Raw genomic sequence first — 18588 nt, forward strand, 5'->3', positions numbered from 1 at the left:
GAAAGACTGGAAGTCACTTTAGAAATAATAGAAGAAAATGTCCCAGAACTGAGGAGATGTCTTCAAATTGAAAGAGCCCCTCAAGCGCCAAGCAAATGAATAGAAAAGAACCTAGGGCACCTGGGTGGCTCAGTTGGTTAAGCATCTGCCTTTGGCTCAGGTCATGATCCCAGAGTCTGGGATTGAGCTCCCTGCTGAGCAGGAAGCCTGCTTCTCCCTCTTTCAAAAAAAAAAAAAAAAAAGACCCACACCTATACACACTCTTGGGAAATTTGATTAGAGACAAATAATCCAGAAAATTTCTAGAGAGATTTTTTTAAAAGGTCACCTTTAAAGGAATAAGCAAATTTTTTTAGCAACATTGGATACTAGAAAAGATTGACAAGATCTTCAAAAATTGGGGGGAAAATTATCTTCTATCTTGAACTCTAAAACCTGCCAAATAATGAATCAAATTTGAAGGCAAACTAAAGTCATTTTCAGATGTGCAGGTCTCAGTTTTCTTCCCAAGACCTTTTCTCAAAGAAGTTACTATACTCTGGCAAAATAACCCTTTAAGGACAAGAAATAATCCTATAAGAACAAGAAAAATGTGGGATCCAAGATACACTGGAACTTTCAAGGGAGGAGACAAGGGTATTATATAAAGCTTTCATATAAAGGAAGCAAATAGAATAACACAAACTTTTATTAGTATCAAAAGAATTACAATAAAAAAACAAAAATATCTGTCAAATCAATAAATGTAAGTGAATTTAATTCATCAATTAAGAGAAAAAAATTCAGATTAGACCACAAAGTAAAACCCAATATTGTGCTGCACATAAAGTAAAATGACACCAAAAGCACAAGAAACAAAAGAAAAAATAAGCTGAATTCCATTAAAATTAAAAACTTTTATGCTTCAAAGTGAAATGAAAACACATAGAATGGGAGAACATTTTGGCAAATCATATATCTGATAAGCAACTGATATCTAGAGCATATAAAGAACGTTTATAATTCCACAGAAAGACAAATAACCCAATTAAAAATGTGCAAATTATCTGAATAGACATTTCTCCAAAGAAGATATACAAATGGTCAATAAGTCTCAAATATTATTAGCTATCAGGAAAATGCAAATCAAAAGCATTAAAAAGATAGTAACAACTGTTGGCAAGGAAAAAATGAAGCCCTCATACATTGTTGGTGGGAATGTGAAATTGCATAGCCACTGTAGAAAACAGTATGGCAGTTCCTCAGTAGTTAAATTATATGAGCCAGAAATTCTACTCTTCTTATATATCTACCAAAGAGACATAAAAATACATGTCCACATAAGAACTTGTACACAAATGTTCATAATAACACTATTCAAAATAGCTCAAAAGTGGAAACAACCCAAATATCCATATAGTCTTGAATAAATAAAATGTGATACAGCCATTTAATAGAGTATTTATTTGGCAATTAAAAAGGTGAAGTGCTGATACTTGCAAGTATAAAAGATTTTATTTCTTATTTTGAAGTTTCTTTAAAAAATAATGAGTTGTTTAAAGCAGTATAATAATTATATATTGTGTGCTGTTATGGGTTGAGAATTATGTTCTTCAAAATTCATATGTTGGGGCGCCTGGGTGGCTCAGTCGTTAAGCGTCTGACTTCAGCTCAGGTCATGATCCCAGGGTCCTGGGATCGAGCCCTGCATTGGGCTCCCCGCTCAGTGGGAAGCCTGCTTCTCCCTCTCCCACTCCCCCTGCTTGTGTTCCCTCTTTGGCTGTGTCTCTCTGTCAAATAAATAAATAAAATCTTTAAAAAAAATTTATATGTTGAAGTACTAATCCCCAGTACCTCCAGATGTAACCTTATCTGGAAACAGGATCATTGCTGATGTAATTAGTTAAGTTAGGATGAGGTCTTAACTGGATGGAGTAGGATGGGTCTCTAATCCAATATAACTGGCATCCTTATAAAAAGGGGAAACTTATTTATTCTTTTTAAAGATTTTATTTGAGAGAGTGAGCAAGAGAGAGAGCACGAGCAGGGGGGAGCAGAGACAGAGGGAGAAGCAGGCTCCCAGTTGAGCAGGGAGCCCAACCTGGGGCTCAATCCCTGGACTCGGGGATCATGACCTGAGCCAAAGGCAGACACTTAACCAACTGAGCCACCCAAAAAAGGGGAAATTTAGACAAAGAAATGCACACAGGAAGAATGACATGTGAAGACTGAGTTATGCTGCCACAGCAAAGGAACTACCATAAACTGGGAAAGACTCTTGGACCAGATCCTTCCCTAGCACCTTCAGAGGGTATATGGCCCTGTCCACACTTCGATCTTGGACTTCCAGCTTCCAGAACTGTGAGATGATAAATTTCTATGGTTTAAGTAACTCAGCTTGAAGTACTTTGTTATGGCAGTCTTACCAAACTAATACATGGAATTAAGAACATGTAAAAATAAAATGTATAACAATAGCACAAAGGCTGGGGGAAGAGAAAAAGACGTATACTGTTAGAGTGCCATGTGTCAGCAGACTGACATAAATTAGGACTCTATACTCTAAATCCTAAAGAAGTACCTTAAAAAGGTTATAGCTAATAAATCAACAAAGAAGATAATGTGGAATTATAAAACTATATTCAATTAAACTAAAACAAGTGTCCCCCCCAAAAAAGAGGAAAAAGAATAGATGAGATAAATAGCTAGAAAATAAATAGCACTATGGTAGATTTAAATCTCATCACATCAACTATCACATTAAATGTGAAGGTCTAAATATTCAAATGAAAAGGGCAGAGATTGTCAGATTGGATGAAAAGTCAGGCTCAAATTGCCTACAAGAGGCCTACTTTAAACACAAAAAAACTGGGGCATCTGGGTGGCTCAGTTGGTTAAGCATCTGCCTTCAGCTCAGGTCATGATCCCAGGATCCTGGGATCAAGCCCCTCATTGGGCTCTCCACTCAGCGACAAGTCTGCTTCTCCCTCTCCTTCTGTGATCTCTCTCTCAAATAAATAAATTTAAAAAATAAACACAAAGAAACAAATAGGGTAAAAGTAAAAGAATGGAAAAATACACACAATATTATCAAAAGAAAATTGGGTGACTATATTAATAACAGACAAAGTAGATTTCAAAGCAAAGAATATAACCAGGGATAAGAAGGACCACTTCATAATGACAAAGAGAAAAGCCAATTTGTTAAGATGACATAATAATCCTAAACATTAATGCACCTAATAACAGAACTTCAAAATACATGAAGCAAAAATTTATGGAATAGAAAGAAATAAACACATCCACAATTATAGTCAGAGATTTCAATACCCCTCTCAATATTTGACAGAACAAGTAGAATAAAAATCAGTAGATATACAAAACTAGAACAACACTACCAACCTACTTGACCTAGTTGACATTTGTGGAACACTCCTCCAACCACAGCAAAATACACATTGTATTCAAGTACACAAAAAATGCTTACCATAGTAGATCCTATTCTATGCCCATAAAACAACTCAAAACTGTAAAGTTATTCATACCATACTAAGTATGTTCTCTGACTACAATGCCGTTAAATAAGTCAATGACAAAAATGTGGAAAATTCCCAAATATTGGAAACCAAATAACACACTTCTAAATAACATGTGAGTCAAATAAATTCAAAAGGAAATGAGAAAGTATTTTGACTTGAATGAAAATGAAAACACAGTATACCAAAATTTGTGGGATGCAGCTGAAACAGTGTTTAGAGGGAAATTTTTATAAAACTAAACACCTCTATTGGAAAAGAAGAAAGATCTCAAATCTATGATTGCTGTTCTACCTTAGGAAACTAAAGAAGGATAAATGAAATACAAATTAAGAAGAATAAGGAAATAATAAAGATTACAACAGAAGCCAATTAAATAGAAAACAGGAAAACAACAGAGAAAAATAATAAAACCCCAAACTGGTATTTGAAAAGATCCATAAAACTGATAACTGTTTAGACCGCAAGCTGGAGGAATTTGGGGGTTGAGCACAGAAAAAGACATGACCACCAGATGGCAGTAGCACATAGTGAACTTTATTTGGCTAAAACCTGGACAGGTTGGATGAGGGAAGTCCTTCACAGGATGAAACTGTCCATCCAGAAGGAGAAGAGGAAGAGCAGAGAGCATGCTTGTGTGTTTAGATGATGTCACTCAGTAGCAACACTGAGAGTCTCTAGAACATGGTGCTCTGAAGGGCAGTCTTTTATAGCTACTGGGTTTATTTTATCTATGGCTAGCAGATGTTAGGTGTAGTTTCCTGGGGTATACAAAGCAGATAGCCTGCAAATGGCTAAAAATCTGCTTATTTGAGCTATGTTCAACACTCTTGCAAGAGTAAAATCTGAGTTTGGCATCCGCAGGCTTTTGAGCTAACGGGTCACAGGCTGCTATTAATAAGATAGACAATACAGGGCCTATCTACAAGAGGTTATCTTTGGCTCATAATGTAATAATCCATCCCTCGGGCCCATGTTGATTTAAAATTTTAGTTATATGTAAATGCATTATGCTTCAGTTTTTGCCCATGATAAAGCATTTTAAAGCCCCAGAATCCTATGAGAGTAAAAACAAGGATTTCAAAGCCCATTTGCAGCCAATCTGATGGAAGGCCAATCTGTCAAGAGAGTAAGTTAGAAAATTCTGATTTGTTCAATTTCTTTAATCTGTAAACTGGCATTAAAGGGACATGCCCCTTTAATGCATGTCCCTGGCTATCTTTAAAACACGCAGCAAGTTGTGTTAAGTGTATAGATCCCACTGCCTTCAGCAGCCAATAAGTAATCTAGGACTATGTGTTGATACACCAGTGGCCGTGGAGTCAACACCGGCAAGGACAGGAACTTAGGTAAGGAAAGGACATAGCAACAGAGTAGGGGTTGAAGTCAGGAGTCATCTGCACCCAGCAGTAGAGGAGTCTGTCTTCTGGGTATTGTCCAAATCGTGTTCCCCAGTCTGGGATGATGAGTTCAATCCCACAGGTGTCCGTTGCAGATCGAGACTTGTTCCTCGGTACCTTTAGTGGAGCAAAGTACTTGGGTGGCGGACGGTTGTGCCTTTCTCCCCAGATGGTGGTAGGTGGTCTGCTTAGCTAAATGCTGGATGATGAGCGGACACGGGCCAAGGACAGTCACAGGGTTGGTTCATGTCAGGTCCTCATCCCACATTTTGCTGAAGTTCTGATTAAATAATTAGCCCATTAACCCCCAACCAGGAGTGGTAAAAATATAAATCTTAGGAAAATGTTTGTCAAGGGCATATGCTATTTCTAGAAGTATTATACTCAGCTCAGTCCATTGGACGCTTTGGTCTCTGCCCCATACAGAAATTGGAGTATCTGAATATGGGCCATAGGCTGAGGCTGCCCACTGTTTGGCTCCTTTAAGCCCTGTGCTCACATCATTGGTAAAGAGACCTTTGATTTTCTCATTTTGTGAGTGCTGGCCACCCTACCTCTAATCCCCACTGAGCAAGGGATGAGACGCTGCTAGGGACTTTGGCAAGTTAAACTAGTGGCAGGGTATGTGGCCATTCCCTCATGGAGTTGTGACACTCCACAGGGCTAGGTTAGGCTTGCTCCTGTGGATAGCATTTCCATCTTCATAACGCTGCAGCTTCAGTTTTGCAGAAAGCTTTTCTCCATTTTCCAGAGCATAAGAATCTCGCTCCATCAGTAACCGGCTCTGCTCCAGTGTGGGCTTCCGTTCTGGTAAGCCCCCAGAATGCCACCCATGTTGCCTCTCCAGGGCAAGCACTTTACGCTGAGTCTGGGAGCTGACGGCACGAAAAGCCCCTGGGTAAGCGCTTACCGGTCCGTTTGGTTCAGAGATTCCAGGAAGTAAATTCTGGGGAATTTCAGAGTAAGGAGCAGGGGCAGTTACATGCCGTGGTGCTATTTTAGTATCTGGGGAGCCCCAAAGGCCTTCCCTGGGCATTTCTTCAACAGCTGGTGCCTCTGTATAGAGGGCAGTCCTTGAAAGTCACGCCCTCAGGAGAGCTTCGTGAGTGGGAAGGAAAAGGCACAGAGCAGTGTGCCTGCTGGGCCCCCATTTGCTGTTCTGAAAGGGACCATATACAGCCACATACACTCACTGAAGACAGTGGAAACTGTAGATTGCCTCTGTGTGGTAGGGAGATTTTTCACTCCTACCCTTCGAAATGTTTCTTTTTTAACCATGGGCAGGTTTCGCTTTCCGATTAAAAAAATAGTAATAATGCGAAAACCACACAGGAGCAAGTGGGTAAGGAACCAAGTCGTGCCTCTGGAGGCTGTGTGAGCTGCTCTCCACACTGCTGGAAGGCCTCTCCTGGATGCACTGGCACAGGTTACAAGAAACACAATGTTTTTGACTGTAAGGATAATTATCTTAATCCATCAGCCATGTCAACCAGCAGATTTGCCTTTGAATATTTCATCAATCTTCCCCCAAACCTGCTCTTTCTTTAAAGTTTCTTATCAGTATAGGCATTCAAAGGACTCTGAAGATAATGTCAAGATTTGCTAAATATTTTGAACAGTGGCAAGTGCTCAATTTTGGAATAAGTATATGCCTTCTCAGAGTGGCTATATTCACAAGATGGATACCAATACTTGAGTGTCTACTGTGTACCAAGCAGTTCCCATGCATGATCTTATTACCTTCTAACAACTGCTCTCTAAGGGGAGCAGGGGTGCCATCCCCACAGGGACTAATCAGTAAAGTTACTTACGCAAAGTCAAAAAGTGTGCTGGAGGAGCCAGGATTTGAGGCTAGGCCTGGGCAAACTCTGCCGCCTGAGTATATAATCCTTATACTGTTCCTAGCTGAGGTAAAGGAAATATAAAGCCACATATCACCAAATCCAATGCTAAATTAAGCAGTGAGATTGAAAACACATAGGAAACCAAAAAATAATCACAATGAGGTAGCCTCACCTACTAAGCTACCTACTATGTGCTGGGCATCCTTCTGAGCACTTCTGTCCCCACGACCTCTCTGTGCAGTGGGCATCAATGCCTTCAAGGAGGAGGAAACCAAGGTTTAGTGAGTTGAAGTGACTTTTGCCCTGGACCACATAGCCCATGGGTGGCAGAAGGGGAACAGGACTTGGGATCACGTGACCCCAAAGCACCCTCTTTTGCCACTTCCATTCTCATTCCCATTCTGCCACTGTAAGTGATCTCAATATGTCCCTGAGTGAGCAGATGAAAAGAATACCACCATGAAAAGTCCTGCCCTCTTCCCCACGTAACACTGTGGCCCCGTGCTACCTGAGCTGGGATGTGGTCTGAGGTAAAAGTCATTCTTCCCCTCTGCCTTCCCAACCAGAACCTGGGACAGTGCTGACCAAGGAGGGGAGAATAAAGGTAGTGAGTAGCTGGAGCTCTCCATCTTACCTCAGCCCTGTTCCCTGGGTCCTCCCATATGTAGATTTGCCCTTTGTGCACTTGGGCACTTGGCAAAGGTCTGCAACCAAGACCCTCACCACCAGTGTGCTCTGTCCTAGCTACCATTCTGGAGTGAAGGGCTCCTGCAGGGGTAACGGTCAGGAGGCCTGGCTGTGTTTCACCTGGACACTTTAGTGAGTACTGTGAGCTAGGGGAAAGGCTGGGCTGAAATGGGTCTCCATCAAGCTTCTGATCCCATTTCATGGATGAGGGCGATCACTGTGGCTGTGACTCCAGATGGGGTTGTGGAAGCCACTGGGAAAAAACAGCTGGGTTGAGTGAACGTGCTTCTAACCGGCCATTTTGCTCAGACATCTACAGAAGAAAATGGTGCAAAGAGACCTCATGTTCTCGAATACTTTTTTTTAAGCTAAGAAAATGTCAAAAACTTCCCTGTATGGTTTAGACATGTGTGTCTGATGATGTCACAACAAATGATCTGAAAACAGCATAATACCCATCCAAAGATGTCAGTACCGAGAAGATTCCTAGCATTCACATTTGGCATTCCCAAAGGTTCCACCCCAAGTCTAGTGCTTATCTTTCTTAGCAGCAATTTAAAGAAATACTTAGTAGCTGATGTCTGTCAGCTCTGTGACTCCATTCAGAACTCCAGCCTTATGCATCCAGACCAGCACGGGGCATCTCCCTTGCTCAGGGAGCCACAGGTACTTCAGATCACCTTCACTCTTCATCTTCACCACGCCCATGGGGCTTTCCCCTAGATGCTCTGTCCTCATTAATGGTACCCTATCCTCCCATTCACCCAGGCTTAGCCTCTTCCTTCTCTGACTCTGGCAGCAAATGAGGAACAAGCTCTAGCAGTTCTCTCCGAAGATCTTCCTATCTGTTGTCTCCCCTTCATTCTCAAAGTTACTGTCCTACTCAAGAACTCCATCTCCCATCAGGGATACTACAACCACATAGTAGACCCCCCCACACCCCGCTTCAATCATGAAATTTTTCCTTCAGATCAAAGCATATTCAGAAGCCCAATATAGTAGCAAAAGCAAGCTACTCTGGAAGGAGGAAAGAGAAAGGAATCAGTATGGACACCTGTGTCCTCTAAGGCCACCTTCTAAGTGTCATATACTCTTACCTCATCTCTTTTCACACTTCCTGGAACCTGAGTACACATGGTAGAGTTTCAATCCTTGGGATATAGTGTTTCTTCTGTTCACAATGTCTTCCCCACTTGTCTGCCCAGCACATAGTTAAAGCTTGAGATCTGGAACCAGAAAAAGCCAAGTTTGAACCTCAGGTCCAAGTACTAGCTCTGTGACCTTGGTCCTTTCTGAGCCTCTTTCTGCATCCCTAAGATAAAGGTAATATCAGCATTTATGTCATAAAACTGTTAACAGCCTTAAATGATACTATATTCATTGCTTAGGGGAGAGATGGCACACAGTAAGCACTCAATAAATGTTCACCATCATCCTCGCCCTCAGCAGTCAACTCAACATGCCTCCTTCATGAAGTTTTTCTTGATCCTCTCCAGTTGCACCCCTAATAAACCCACTACAATGCATTTCTAGTTAAGTTTGCTTTTCTGTGTCCCTCCTCACATTGTGACCTAATTAAGGACAGAAGCTAGCTTGTTCATCTTTGGTCCTCTGTTATCCAGCATATCCAGCTCCTATAGGGCTCCGTGTTTGTTGAATAAATTGATTAATGAATGAAGAAAGGAGGTAGTAGGGGCCATTCACAAACCAAGTTTACAGAGTATGTACTATGTGACATTGTTCTGGTTGCTGGGGATACATCAATAAATAAAACAGATGGAGTTCCTGCCCTCATGGAGCTCCCACTCTAATGAGGAAGGTATGCTCAATAACAGTAAATATATAGTAAGTTAGATGGTGCAAAGTGCTTCAGGGAAAAATAAAGTGAGGGGCAGGTGTTGCTTTCTCACATAAGAAAGAGGCAATGTGTCACCAAAGGTGACATTTGAACAGAGACCAAACGAAGTGAGAGCAAGGTTGGTGGATATTTGAGGAGACAGAGCAGGAAAATGTGATTCAGACTGAGAACAGCTGGGTGCACACGGCCAGTGGGAGCCTGAGTGGAGTGAGCGAAGGGAAGAGTGGCATGACATGAGACCAGAGTGGCTATGGGAGTTGTGGAGTACAGACCATGGGCCGCGTGGGGTTCAACCAGTCCTTAATGATGATACAAGCTATAGTAGTTGGTTACTTTCTTGGGTGTCTCAAAAATCCTGCAGCAGAAAGGAAAACTTTCCAAGCCTTAATCAGCCATGAGTGCAAATGAAGTTGTTTCATATTAATATCTGAATCTCAATGGCTTTGAGTGCTCATCTGTGCAAATGTAGGGAGTCCTACCTCAAGGAAAATCCTTCCTCCTCAAATGTTCTAGGAATCCTAAGGGTGCACCTGATCCTAAATGGGTTGCTATGGCCGCTCAGGTCAAGCTTTTGCAGCTTCGGGCTTGATTATTCCACAGATACACCCCAAGAGGGGGGGACCACTCTTGTCACCATGCCCTAAATTGGTTGGCCAGAGGAGCTGCCATTCCAGGACTCCACAGGGCTATGAGGTTAGAGTGTTCCTTCTGCATACGGATGACCAGGGCTGTTCCACAGCAGAACGTTTTGAACTCGTGTTATAGCATCTATCAACACAGCTTTCAGTTCACACCTACAGGCTCAGGACATACTGGGACTGTCAATTTGACTCCAACATTCTATCCTCTTGAGAAGAAGGGCTTGCCCTGTCAGACTGGTCCTTCTCTTACAGGGAATTTTCTCTTGGGGTTCCCACAATCTCTGCAGGTGGGTCTCTGCCTGGGCCATGTCAGCCTATGCATCCTATCAATAATCAAACCCAATAGTGGAGAGAATTCAAGACTTTTCCCCAGGATCCTCAGCCCTAACAAACATCAATGACTGTAACATCTGAAGAAGGTTATCATCAAACTATTTAGCAGTATGGCTGAATCCCAGCCCTTCCCCAGCCATGACCCTCTGAGGCCCTTCATTAGGATATTAGCCTTATCAGTGTCCTGAGGTCTTCCATGTATTATTCAAGGTATGGTATCTTGAGTGATAACAGCAAAACCTGGAAAAGAATGGACACAGGTGTTAACTTCAGATGGTACAAGTTTAAACAAGGTCCAAGAACAACTATGGATCAATAAAAAAAACTCTAAAGCATCTATTTAAATCCTGGTATTTCACCCAGAAAACACCGCAGCATAACTGAAAGCTTTGGAGGCAGAAAGAATGGACTCCGGATCCATGGGTGGTTTGCTACTTACCGTGTGACTTTGGGCAGTCATTTCACTTTGAACACATTTTTCTCACTTATGGAAAGATAAATGGTGGCTTCTTGTGAAACCTAAATAGGGTGATTAACTGGACACCATGAAAGTATGAGGCCCAGCTGTGGTTCCTCTCCCTTTCAGCAGAGACATGCACAGGATGGTCCTTATAATACCATCTAGGCTATGGGATCAACTTACAAGGTTTTGCTGTTTTGCTTTAAAATTTTTTAAAAAGAAAGTTGGTTGATAAGAGATCAATTTCATTCTGAATTCTGCTCTAAGGATAACATGATTATGCTGAAAGTCTACCAAATTTGATTCCTTTTTAAGTATCATACTGAACAACACTATTTCTTAGGAAACCCCTGAATGGTTTTTTCCACCTCATTTTTTCTCTGACTTCCTCAATAAAAACAGAATAGCAACACTTAGGAATGGCCAGAAAATATAAGCCAAGAACTAAAAGTCTGAACAATAAGAACTATCACATACTTCATGTGGAAAAAATCCAGCTGAAAAGGTGGCCAGGGATCAGAAATCAGGAGACCTGATTCTGGCTCTGCCACTCACCAGCTGGGTGGCATCTTGATCTCTGTGCATCATTACCTTCATCTGTAAGACAGAGACAATAACATCTCATAGAATTAAGTATAATCAATGTCAAAATGTGAAGTGCCATATATATGTTAGGTCAGCTCAACAAACTGAATGGTGACTATCCTGGGAGCCCACAGCCTCTTTGATTTGGTCCTACTTCCTCCCGACATGGGTTTCAGAAGAGACCAGCTTGGAACAGCTGTCCATAACTACACTGGTCAACCTACCAGATAAGTTCCTCAAAAGACCAGTGTTTACTGACCTCTGTCGGTCTCACATATAACTGGTCTGGGGAACTCTATTTCTGTACTATCTCTAGCCAAAAGAGTAACTTCTTTCTCAAAACACATAAAAAAAAAAAAAAAAAAAAAAGAATTACAAAGAAATCACTCATTCGCCAAACTCAAAAGGCAGGAAAGCATAAACTCTCTCCTCTTCTCTCCCGACTCTCAAACCATGAGCACTGATTTCCCTCACCCACAGAGATCCTCACATGTTGGGAGACCAAACTCTGTCTCTTTACTTTCAATCCACTGTGTTTTTAACATGTCATCATCATAAAACATTTACAAAGTATTTTATTTAAAGCCTCACCCATTGCTCTCTAGTCAAATAAACCCAAGGAATAACTAGTTGTCTTAGGGCCTGATGCCTTTGAACCTCCCTTGGTGCATCCATAACTGCAGCTCCACCATGGAAAGAACCTACAGGTCCAGGGCCCCAGGTTTTGTAAGAACTGAGCTAGTCCTGGGAAGCACAGACCCAAACCCTCATCTCAGAGTGAGTGGTGTTTTCACTGGGTGCTCCTTCAAATCCTGCTTTAAAGCAGCAAGAATGTTTTTATTTAAGATTTTAGAGAAAGAGAAAAGTGGCAGAGGGAGAGTGAGTCTCAGGCACACTCTGCACTGAGCACAGAGCCTGACATGGGCTTGATCTCACAACCCTGAGATCATGACCTGAGCCAAAACCAAGGGCCGACTTAACCAACTGTGCCACCCAGGTGCCCCAAAGCAGCAAGAATGTTTTTTTTTTAATCTTGTAAGTAGGGGCGCCTGGGTGGCTCAGTCGTTAAGCATCTGCCTTCGGCTCGGGTCATGATCCCTAGGTCCTGGGATCGAGCCCCGCATTGGGCTCCCTGCTCCACGGGAAGCCTGCTTCTCCCTCTCCCACCCCTTCTGCTTGTGTTTCCTCTCTCGCTGTGTCTCTGTCAAATAAAATCTTTAAAAAAAAAAAAAAAGTAAATGCAGGGGCACCTGGGTGGCTCAGGTCATGATCCCGGAGTCCCAGGATCATGTAGCTCGCCACCCCCACCCCCACCCCAGCCCCGGCTCAGCAGTGAGTCTGCTTCTCCCTCTCCCCTCTGCTCCCCCCACCTCATGCTCTCTCTCAAATAATAAATAAAATCTTTTTTAAAAAGAAAGTAAATGTTCAAAGGCTTTTATGGCAAGTATGATTTTCACGTTTTTTTGAAAATCAAGGTTGTCAAAAACCCTATTCCAATTTGTATTGGAGTAGAATTTCTATAATTAAAATGAATTACTGGTTCTTGGATTTAGTCATTTTGACTAACTGGAGATTTTTCATAATTAAATCTGCAGAGACTATTAAGGTAAGTTTAAAGTATCACAAAAATAGAACAGTATAGCCATAAATATAATTATCTCTAACCCAACTGCCCAACTGCTATCAGTAACTGGTACAGTGATTTTCAGTTACATCCACATTTCCTCTAAGGCAGTATTTCACAACCTTTTTTTTTTTCCATTATAGCACACTTCCCATGAGAAAACATCAATGTAATTTAATTAAAATCAAGTAATTAAACTTTCCCTAACAAGAGAAATAGTTAAGAATTAAGATTTTGTCATTATTTCATTTCAACCCCAACTAGAATACTGCAATTCAATTCTGACACTAACCACCTGGAGTTAGCACTGGACTCAACAGGTTTAAGGGCTCAGTCCTCCAAAAGACTGTTCCCATTTTGGATGCCAGCTGCAAGTGGGTCCATGACCACTTCTGACTGACTGGTTACAAAATCTGGGGGCTCCCATGATCCCCTTAGGTTCAAGAATTTGCTAAAATGACTGACAGAACTCAGGAAAGCACTATGTTTATGATTAGTTTTATTACAAAGGACTCAAAGTAGGAGGACCAGGAAGAGACACGGGGTGAGTTCTGGGAGGAAAGAGAGCTTCCATACCCTCTCTTTGTGGAATGAAGGCACATCATCATCTCAGCTTATCACTGTGCTCACCAATCTGGAAGCCCCAGTGAGCTTGAGTGTCCAGAGTTTTTAACTGGGGTTTCACTATTCAGGTACGACCAATTACATCATTGGGCACATGACTGAACTCAATCCCCTCACTCCAACTCGTCAGGCCTGCCCAAAATCCCAACCCTTGAATTACCTGGTAGATCTTTCTGGTGACAGCCCCCATTCCAAAGTTGTCTAGGGGCCTACCAAGAGTCACCTCATTAGCATCACAAAAACCTTATCACCCAGGAAATGCCAAGGGTTTTAGAAGCTCCTTGTCAGGAACCCAAAACAGAGACCAAATCCCTTATTATACCAGTCAGGAAGGCTGAACATGGAAGATGGAAGGGTCACAAACCACTGTAATATCTAAGATTTTTTTCCCCTTCACCAAGAACCAATTTTCACCCCCACTGAGAAGACATCCTCTAAGACAATGAAGAGACAGCCCCCCAAAACCAGAATGAAACTTTATTGTGTAAAGTTTATAGAAGTATGACTAGTATTCTTCTGTACAAAGTACACAACAAACAGTTTTAAATACAAGTGAGAGAAATGCGAATCCTATGACAACATCTGATATAAGCAGAACCATTTACAGATACACTAAAAAATTTTTTAAAATATCATCTTCTTTCTCCAAAGAGTCCATTGCGCATTTCTTAGAGATGGGGACACATCCCAGGCAAGGTCACAATGGCATTTTATTGCCCTCGATGCTGATTTTCACTGCGTGTGCAGATCTGCTTTTTTTCCTGATATCTGTGAACTTTCTCATTTGTTTATCCAGTCGACTGATACCCTTCTTGGAGGTCCCCTGAAACTAAGAGTGGGGTAAAAATTAAAGAGCAAATTACTGAAATACACAAATCTAGTTTTGTCTTTCATGTTCTTTTACCTGAAAGTTAACAGTCAGAAGAGCTTCAATCTCTGTAATAATCACAATATGCTTTGGTGACCTCAGGAACAACAGATCAAGTGTACACAACCAGTGTTAGCCATGTACACATATTAAACTCTCTCAATGAAGATTAACAGTTGTCTGTGTCTTATTTTAAAATTCTGCCTCAGTCCATAGAAACCTCCTAGATGAAAGGGGGAAAATTTAAACTATGATCACCCCAATTCCATTAAATTACATTTTGACTATATGCTTTTCCCTTTCAAAGGTCAAACATGGACCAGACCACTTAAGATATTCATCTCCCAACAGTGCTGGCATGAAGAATAGTGATCTTCGAAAGTCATCTGAGAAAAAGCCTTAAGCATAATGAATGAGGTGAGAGGTGAGTAAAGCGAACCCATTAAGTGCTGAAGCTCTAGTTTCAGACTTGGGGTGAATCCCCACTTTGACTTAGCAAGTTCTAGAACCTTGGGCAATCAGGCCCCTGGTCTGTACTTCTTTCAAGACTGCTGGGAGAAGTAAATGAGATAATAGTGTCAAATACCAGCACACAGTCAGTGCTCAAATTAAATATCAGCTATTACTATTATTACTACTTTGGAACCAATTAGATTTATGTTAAGTAACTACACTCGATACAAAAAGAAAAGTAAATGAAATCTTTTGATCCAAGGGGCTTACTACTTCTTGCATCTCTCCTTGCTTGCCTTATATGTTTAAAGGTTTGTTGTTAGGTTATTTCTTTTATAATTTGAAATGACTATGGTCTTGAAAAGATGCAGTCTCCAAGAAACTGACCTTTAGAAATGATGAAAAGGCCTGCCACTTACGTCAAAGACCAGGGGGAACTCTTCTTATTGAATATAGTGTTACTGACAATTCCTATCTTTAAGAATGTTGAGTGGTTTAAAAAGAGACTGAGTTTTTCTACTTCTCCCCAGATGTTTACTACTGAACCACCTGTGAAGTTCAATTCCAAGACTGCTCAAAGAAGGTAGGGCTCAGGAGGAGACACTGGGGTTGGTTACCAGTGTGGTGACGGTCCTTTTGAGTTGAGAACCCTCCCAAGTCTTATCCCACCTCTAGACTCAGCATGCACCTCAGACAAGGGCAAAGAACCCTAAGTCAGTCTTGAACAAGAGTGATATCTACCCTAGATTTTCTTAAACAATCCCAAGTCCAAATATTCATGTCAATTTAACACTTGGCACTAGTACTCTGAGTTAGCATAAACATTCATTATCAGATGAGAAGCAGCTATGCTACTATCACCCTATCAAATCCCCAGATTTCCTGGACAGTCCTAAACATGTGACCTCCTTTCAGACAATGTGCCCTGATTCTCAGTACTTATAGTCAGTCCACATCAGAAGCCTTACCCGCTCAGATCTCCAATTACCCAACTCCCAGCAGCTTTACACACCAGCAGGAAAGTCTCCCAGCCCCCTCTCTAACCATGTGAGCCCTCAAGCCTCTGCAAAAGGGACACACCCAGGTCACGATGATCCATTCTTATTTACATAACTTTTAAGACTTGTAGCTGGCAGACGCCTAGTTTCCGCAAATCGGAGAACACATAGGATATAGTACCTAACATGCCAAATTCAATAACCTCTTTCCTCATTCAACTCTGTACCAACTCCTTAGGACATTAAAAGTGTATGCTGCACTGTTTTATCAGTGAAAAAACAAAGCAGCTTAAAAGATTAGCAAGATGGGTGTGCTTAAAAAAATTATGGTACAATATTTTGACAGAATATTAAGTCACTAAAGAATGTTTACTTAAATGAGTTTTTATCATGTTAAGTAAAACACAAATCCAACAAAGTATAAAACAGCAATTTTGCATAAAAGTTGAAAACAAAAACACCAAACCACAAAACTAGTAATATTTATGTACAATATAAAAAGGACAAAAAGGAAATAACCCAAAATGTTAATATTAAGGTGTGGTGGAATTACAAGCGATATTAATTTTATTTGTGCTTTCTGCATTTAAACGTTTGTATAAAAACATACATTGCATTTGTCATTTTACTGTTATCTTAAAAGCACTCCATGGAATAAATTAACATATAAACATACAATGTAGGGTAGGTTACTGCATTATTTAGGAGTGAAAAATCAGAAACCATCCATAGAGGAATAAATAAACAAATTATATATTCACATGATAGACTATTATGCAGCTATTATAAATGATAAATGATAAGGTGGTTTAATGAGGGAAAGTGACCAAAATTATATACAGTATAATTTTATGAAAGTATCAATAGAAAAAAAGGGCAAAAACTGTAACAAACTGCTTTTGAATGGTGGGTGATTTCTCTTTCTAATCTCAAAATTTTCTGTAATTATAACCAGAAAAAAACAAGTTTGAAGCATTACTGGAAATACATTTAACACATCAAATTGTTAACAGTGGGAACTTCGAGGAAGGGCTTTGGGAATGGGGTTATTCTACAGTGTTTTATATTTACTTATGTACTTTCAAAAATAAAAATGACATTTAAAACAAAGAGAGTTTCATTTGAAAGCCATCTACTCACTCCAATCTTCTTCTGGAAAATACATTTTCTAATAATACTCATTAGTGTCTGCAATGTGGAAGCCCTGAGTGAATTCGTAAGGACTCTTCCTGAACAGGGAAACAGCGTCAGGTGGTTTAAGGACAACACCCTAAACTGTAACATGAAACCACCAGCCCCCAAAACATGCCTAGACTCGGGCCTAGATAAATACTGGCACATTATGATCTTGGGAGTGCTAAGATGAAGGAAAGGAAAGCAGCTTGAATTTCCCTCTTGTCCTGCTTAGTCATCTCTCTGCTCTAGCTGGGCCACTTCTTCCCACCTGCCCATCACCTACTGGGAGAATGGGATCAGAACTAGCAACACTGGCAGATGGACACATGCCCTTCAGGACACAGTTAGGCTTCCAAAGAAGACTGGCCACTGAGAGTTTTTATTACAAGCTCTCTGCCTTACTGTAGTTCTCAATTCTCAAACATAAGTGTGCTGGGGAAGAAAAAATACTACTAAGAGAGGAATAGCAAGAGGCGAAAAGACAGTGAAAAAAGTAAAGATAAAAAGAAAAGAGGGGTGGTTGAGGAAGAGCAGGGGTATCAAGGGATGTGGATATGGGTAAAAAGTACAAAAAAGGGGAAGGAAGTATGAAAAAGTTCTTGACACTGAAGTAGTGCTCTTCTATCTCTCATTTATTCTCAATAAGTAAGAAAGTGTGCTTTGTTCTGATTGCAGCTTAACAGCAAAAATGAACTGGCACAAAGGTGAGTGTAGTCCGTGAAAATAGCTGCCCAAGCAGGGGTCATGGAGAAGTGACAAAGGGAAGGAAACACACTCAGACTCTCATCAAGAGCACACTGCTACAAAGGTAGCGCTATTCATCTCAGAGCACAGCAGGGAGTGTGGCTTTAAGGAATGGTCCCAACGTTTTCATTTCCGACCCTGTATTAAATATGTAATAATCAAATTTATCTCTTAACTATTCAGTGTAAGGCTTTATGCAATGGGCCCTCTCAAATGCACACTGATGAGCCACTAACAATGGAGGGAAAAGTCACCTCCCTTCCACCAAGAAGCTACTCATTACTTGTGTACCTGCCTGTAATGCAGACCACTATGATTCTGGACCCTAAAAAAGGTTTATTTTTAATAAAAATGGGTAACAGCAAGATCAAAATGCTTATCAGGGAATTAATTATGAGTTTCCGGGGTACTAATAAAGGAAGGGACTTCCATTTCCATTTCTAAATATTCAATAGGACTCGAAAGTCACGAAATGTTTGTTAAGGTCATTATTTCAGTAACTGTAAGTGGGCCAGGCCTTTTCTGGTTAAGAAAGCACACGCACACTTGTTTCCACTCTAGCTGCTGACAATTCAAGCTCATGCACAGAGCATGCTTCCTTGGGGATACCTCCTGGATACACTCTGGTAGGGCCAGGACTACAGGGGCATCCTGTTGCCTTCAATGCTGAACTTGACAGCACGGTGCACTTTGCTGAGTCGTTTCTGTTCTGCAAATCGCCTCTTATGCTTTTCCAATCGGCTTAGGCCCTTTTTAAGAATACCAGGCTAGAAAGAGT

The 18588-nt window shown here is 41.0% G+C and overlaps 1 protein-coding gene across 5 annotated transcripts in view; it reads right to left on the reverse strand.

Annotated features, from left to right (window-relative positions):
• Nucleotides 1-13429: 13429 nt before the first annotated feature.
• The window catches only part of IWS1 (interacts with SUPT6H, CTD assembly factor 1), a 44203-nt gene continuing 39044 nt past the window's right edge, over nt 13430-18588 (reverse strand). For 3 of the 5 annotated variants that reach the window (XM_073885451.1, XM_025857799.2, XM_025857791.2), the window contains one exon: nt 13430-14400. In XM_073885451.1, the coding sequence (XP_073741552.1) occupies nt 14269-14400 (132 nt within the window). In that variant the 3' untranslated portion in view covers nt 13430-14268. Of the gene's footprint in view, nt 14401-16314; nt 18578-18588 lie in introns of those variants that run through there. The other 2 variants (XM_073885449.1, XM_073885454.1) reach the window with 2 other exon arrangements.

This window comes from Callorhinus ursinus, unplaced genomic scaffold, assembly GCF_003265705.2.
Source record: "Callorhinus ursinus isolate GAN/ISIS: 27379988/994484 unplaced genomic scaffold, GSC_fseal_2.0 scaffold2, whole genome shotgun sequence".
In the NCBI taxonomy this organism is placed as follows: domain Eukaryota; kingdom Metazoa; phylum Chordata; class Mammalia; order Carnivora; family Otariidae; genus Callorhinus; species Callorhinus ursinus.